General features: G+C 44.6%; 1 protein-coding gene across 1 annotated transcript in view; it reads right to left on the minus strand.

Moving 5' to 3' along the window:
- ANAPC1 (anaphase promoting complex subunit 1) overlaps positions 1–5790 on the minus strand; it is a 108744-nt gene that overhangs the window by 48207 nt on the left and 54747 nt on the right. The window contains exon 25 of the mRNA XM_006769219.2: positions 4439–4653. Within this exon, the coding sequence (XP_006769282.1) occupies positions 4439–4653 (215 nt within the window). The remainder of the gene's footprint in view (positions 1–4438; positions 4654–5790) is intronic.

The raw sequence follows: 5790 nt of genomic DNA on the forward strand, positions 1-5790 counted from the left end.
TTCACAGAGGGTAGGGTTTCCGAGTCCAGGCATCAGCTTCAGGCTCCTTCTCCCAGAGCTCCTGCCGCCGACGCCCTCGGATGCCGGGGCCATGGGGAGCTGACCCAGTCGGGCACCCAGGCCCCCACAGGTCGACCAGGCGCACCCGCTCCTCGCTGCTCCCCCGGTAAGTCCTTGCCACCCTACCCTCTGACCCGCCCTGCAGTCTCTGGGGGACCTTCGCCACCCCCCGAAGGCCCTGGCGTCTTTCTCCTGGCGCTCCCGAGGCATTCTGGGGAAGTTCAGTCGTGAGCTTGGCAACAGGCATGAGCTCCCAGGTTGGCTCGGTTCCCAGCACGATCTTAGGGAGCCGCATTACTCTGTGGTCCACATTCCTCGCTCATGTGGCTCGGAACCTTCTAGAACAGCAGGCTCAACCCCCACCTGAGCCTGGGCTGTCCCCAGACCCCACCCACTCTGCCCACTTCTGCTCCAGAAATTCTGGGCCTGCTTGGGGTTGAAGGGGGCCTAGGAGTCCCTTTGCTCAGTGGCCCATGGAAGAGCCACAGGAGAGCAAGCCCAGGAGGCAGAGCAGAACTTGGGCCAGAGAACGGGCTGGCTTCCGGGGGGGGGGGGGGGGGGAGGGGAGATCCTCAGCTCGGCCTGTGCCCTCTAGCAGTCTGGGACCCCTCAGGGGATGTCCGCCTGCTGGCTTAGGTCCACTCCCCACAGCAGTTGGGCATCCCCCAAGGGATCCTTAGCGTTGCAATGGAGACAGGAGAGGTTCCCACCACCACCACTGTGCTCACCAGCCATGACCCCGGCTTCTGGCTGAGCAGCACTCCCTCTGTGGGAGCACACTGACCACCGGGGGCAGCTCCTGTGTTGAGCGTCTGCCCCCTGGTGGTCAGTGTGTGTCATAGCGGCTGGTTGTTCTGTCGTTCGGTCGATTTACATATTAGCATTTTGTTATATAGGACTAGAGGTCCGGTGCATGAAATTCGTGCACAGGGTGGTGGGGTGGGGGGGAGGTGTCCCTCAGCCTGGCCTGCACCCTCTCCAATCAGGGACCCCTCAGGGGATGTCTGATCCCTCTCAAAACCCAGGACTGGTGGCTCCCAACCTCTCACCTGCCCACCTGCCTGATTGCCCCTAACCACTTCTGCCTGCTAGACTGACCGCCCCCTAACTGCTCCCCTGCCAGCCTGATTGATGCCTAACTGCTCCCCTGCTGGCCCAATCGCCCCCAACTGCCCTCCCCTGCAGGTCCGGTCAGCCCTGACTGCCCTCCCCTGCTGGCCTGGTCACCCCCAACTGCTCCCCCCTGCAGGCCTGGTCCCCCCAATGACCTCCCGTGCTGGCCTGATCGCCCACAACTGCCCTCCCCTGCCGGCCATCTTGTGGCCACATAGGGGCAGCTATCTTGTGCAAGGGCATGATGGTCTTTTTGCGTATTACCTCTATATTATATAGGATAGATAACTCACTTGATACACAAAACCTTGTGAGGTATGAACGCTACAATTGTGCTTCTTATAGAGGCAGCAACTGAGGCAGCAAGAGGTTAGTAATTTATTCAAAGTCAACCAGCAGATACTGGCCAGGCATAGCCCAGAGTTCATACTATAGACTATGTTCTCACACAGCATCTCTATCACTCCATTTCCTCATTTATAGTGACAAATAGCTGGGTCCATATGGGAAGGAAATAGAGATAGGAAGTTATGACTGACTCAGACCTTTACCAGCCTGAAGCTAAGTGTGGATGGTCCTTCCCTAAAAGTTTTAAGTCCCAGAGTAAGAAAGGAAAAAACAGTGGCAGAGATGACAGGTAACAGAAAGCAGGCAGATAAAGACACTGGAGAGAATTTTAAAATCTAAATTGAACTATTAACAAAACAAAAAGACAACCTACTGAACAGAAGAAGATATTCGCCAATGTACATCTGATAAGGGGTTAATATCCAAAATTTATAAAGAACTCATACAACTCAACACCAAAACAAACAAACAATCCAATTAAAAAGTGATTAGACACTTCTCCATAGAGGACATAATGGTGTTTTTACCACCAATATATAAGAATTTATTTGTAAATTTCCAAACCTGCCAGAAGTGGCACTTTCTAAGCCCTAAGCCCACCCTTCTTATCAAGCTCCAAATGGCAACGAGTTCTCCCCAACTCCACCAAGCACACCCATACCTTAGGCTATGCCAGAGAACTTGAGTGTCCCCTTCCTCTAGAAGGCTTTATATTCCTGAGCCCAAGAGCTAGGGTGGCAGCTCTGCAGCATCCCAGGAGATATGGCGACCAGAGCTGCTTGCAGAGATTGAGGAAAGAAAATAACGGAGGAGGCACCAAATAGGGCTCCCTGAAAAACCCCAACTTACCCCTGTACAAAAAAGCTCCCACATAGAAGAACCTACTCCCTAAATAGTGCAAATACCCAAAGAAAATGAATAACATATGAAAAGATGCTCAAAGTCACTAATTGTCAGAGAAATGCATATTAAAACCCAATGAGATAGCACCTCCAACCTGCCAGTTAGAATGGCTGTCATCATTAAATCAACAACAGGTGCTGGCAAGGATGTGGAGGAGAACCCTGGTGCACTACTGGTACAAATGCATTTGTGCAACCACTGTGGAAAGCAATATGGAGGTTACTCAAAAAAGTTAAAAATAGAACTATTTTATGACCCAGCAATTCCACATCTGGGTATATATCCAAAGAAATCTAAAACACTATTTCAAAGATATATGTACCCCTATGTTCACTGCAGCATTATTTACAAGAGCCAAGATATGAGAGCAACCCATGTGCACATCAATAGATGATTAGATAAAGAAGATGTGGTACATATACATAATGGACTATTACTCAGCCATAGAAAAGAATAAAATCTTGCCATTTGCAACAACATGGATGGACCTAGAGGGTATATTAAATGAAGTCAGACAGAGAAAGACAAACACCATATGATTTCACTCATATGCGGAATCTAAAAAACAAAATAAACAGACAAGCAGAACAGAAACAGACTCATAGATACAGAAGACAAAATTATGGTTGCCAGAGAATGGAGAAGATGGTGTGGAAAAGGTGAAGGGATTTAAGAAGTGCAAAGTGGTAGTTACAAAATGGTGACAGGGTGCCGGAAACCAATTACAGCATGACAGCAGGGCTGAATCTGAAAATGGCTGATGGCATTTCCCCAAACCTGAATAGGATACATTAAATTGACTGTTTGCTGCCAGACAGCTCAGGGCATCTTAATCTACATGTTATTGCCTCCTACTGGCCAAACACTTGAACAGCCATAGGCTAATTCTCCCCAATCTGACAATGGACTCTGTATACTAAACCCTGACCCTTTGAAGTGTATATCTCTGCCTCACCTCAGGACAATTTGTGTTAATAAAAAGCATGGGGTGCTGAGACGAGGAGATCTTCGTTTCCTTTAAACTAGGCTCCTCTGACCCCCAAATGCCTTTCAAAATTATATTTTGTTTCTGGACTATTTAATCTACACACAGCCCCTTCTCCAGATTTCCTGAACCCTTCTTAATACTGAAACAAGAACCCCAGTAATAGGGATATAAAGTACAGCTGAAGAAATCAATAATCTATATGTATAAAAGCCTAAGCGACCAAACAACCAAACGATGTGCACTGACCACCAGGGGACAAACACTCAACACAGGAGCTGCCCCCTGGTGGTCAGTGCACTCCCAAAGCCAACCTCCCACGGTCCCCCTTGCTGAGAGACCCCACCTGTGCACAAATTCGTGCACTGGACCTCTAGTGTTATAATAACTATGTATGATGCCAAGTGGATGCTAGAATTATTTGGGGGATAACTTCATAATTATATAATGTCTAAGCACTATACTATATATCTGAAACTAATATAAAATAATATTGAATTTCAACTATAATTGATAAAAATTAAGTTCAATTGCCCCAAGGCAACAATTCTGGAATGTTACATTGATTACTACTGAATCGTACAAGTTATCACGGGATAAATTAGTATTAGCAATGTAATAAAGAACATAAGTTTTAGAGAATGGCAAAAGAGAAGGCTTATACAATATTACATATCACTATTAGAGTTTCTAATGGGAGCAAGGAAAAAATACTGGTGTAAATTTATACTGAAAATAACACAAGAAAAATTCAAAATATTTTCCTGATCAAGAAGTCCAAGGATGAGTTCAGTGTTTTCCTTTATAAATTCTTAAGGTAAGTAAGAGCAGAGAGCTGTATTTCAAGAGGACGAGGGTCTGAAGTACAACATTTACCTCATTAAACGCCAAAATATGTTGAAAATGTATAGAGTATTAAGGTTGGATAAATACTTAAAACATATGATACTTTTAACTTTAAAGTATCCATTTTTTGGGTTTTAGCGTTAAAAAAAAAATCCCCGAGAGGTAATTCATGCTTTCAATTACCTGTTTTCCTTCTCCTCAATGAACTCATGGTCACTGAGCTCTGGGTACTGCACCACATTGACACGGACAGGATGCGCACTTTGAAGAAGCCTCCGCACGTCCTGCACCCTTAAATCTTCACTCCATATGAGTGACATAACTTCCTGATTCATATCGTTCATGCCATCATCTTCCTCCTCAGTCTCTGTTCCTGAAGGAACATCTGATGAGAGCACCTGAGTAACAGACTTGGTTGTAGTGACAATTTAAAAACCAGTTTACACACACTGACTGACATGAGCATGTCCAGGATGACATATCTGACCACCAACAGAGAAAAACTATGCATTCAAAGGCAGGCGAGCCTGGATTCCCTTATGTACCAGGACTCTAACATAGAACTCTCTGTTACAGCACAATTAGACTGCCCACTTAAAAATTCTTTATTGAGCCAAGAGAAGTTTAAATTTGAGATAAGAGTCAGGAGGAGGGTTCCTTTAAAAGGATCTAATAAATTATACAAATCTAACTATATCCTAAACATCTTGAAAACAGATATGACACCCCCCATTATTATTTAAGAACCCACACTAATTTAAATATTATATTTTATTAATATAAGCAGAAAAGAAAAACACGCAGAATATGCAACAAGGGTAGCTGAATAATACTTTCTCCCTTTAGAGTTTTAAATACAATGGATCATGGCTGGTTTTCACTTTTGTTTGTAAATATGTTCCAAATAAAAATTTCTTAAAAGGGAGGGGACTGATGTAACAAAACAAATGAAAAGGGTTCAATCCTTGATTATTATTCTGTCCTCATAAGCTCAGTGTATGCTTTTAGTGTGAGTCTTCCAGTCCAAGTACAGTCAAACCTCAGCTCTCAAACTTCTCCCATCTTGAACAATTCGATTCTCAACCAGGTTGTTCATGGAAAAAATGCCTGGGTTGTTGAATGAACTTTGGTTCTGGACCTGACAACCCTTTCATGCTGATACATCAGAATGACAAAAATGTCTTTCAGGCCATAAACAAAAGAGAGAATGCAAGTCAGTTTCCTGCTAAATCTAGGATTATTAACCTCTCAGGAAACAGTGCTGTGAATATGTTTGTGTGTTTGTTTGTTTTGTTTTTGTTGCTGACTAAATGGAGGACTGGCACAATTTTAAAACTTACAGAGGCCATCAAGAGTACTAATGTTACAAAGGATGTGAAAAAAATAATGATCACGGACAACTGAAGAGGTAGAAAAACTGTTGGCTAGAGGAAAAGCAGGTAGCCAATGACAGCATTTTGGAGGCGGAGATATGTAAAAAAGCAGATGCCACATACTGACCTCCTTGAAAGAAACTGGGGAACCAGTGCTGAAAG

The sequence above is a fragment of the Myotis davidii genome, unplaced genomic scaffold (genome assembly GCF_000327345.1).
Source record: "Myotis davidii unplaced genomic scaffold, ASM32734v1 scaffold744, whole genome shotgun sequence".
In the NCBI taxonomy this organism is placed as follows: Eukaryota; Metazoa; Chordata; class Mammalia; order Chiroptera; family Vespertilionidae; genus Myotis; species Myotis davidii.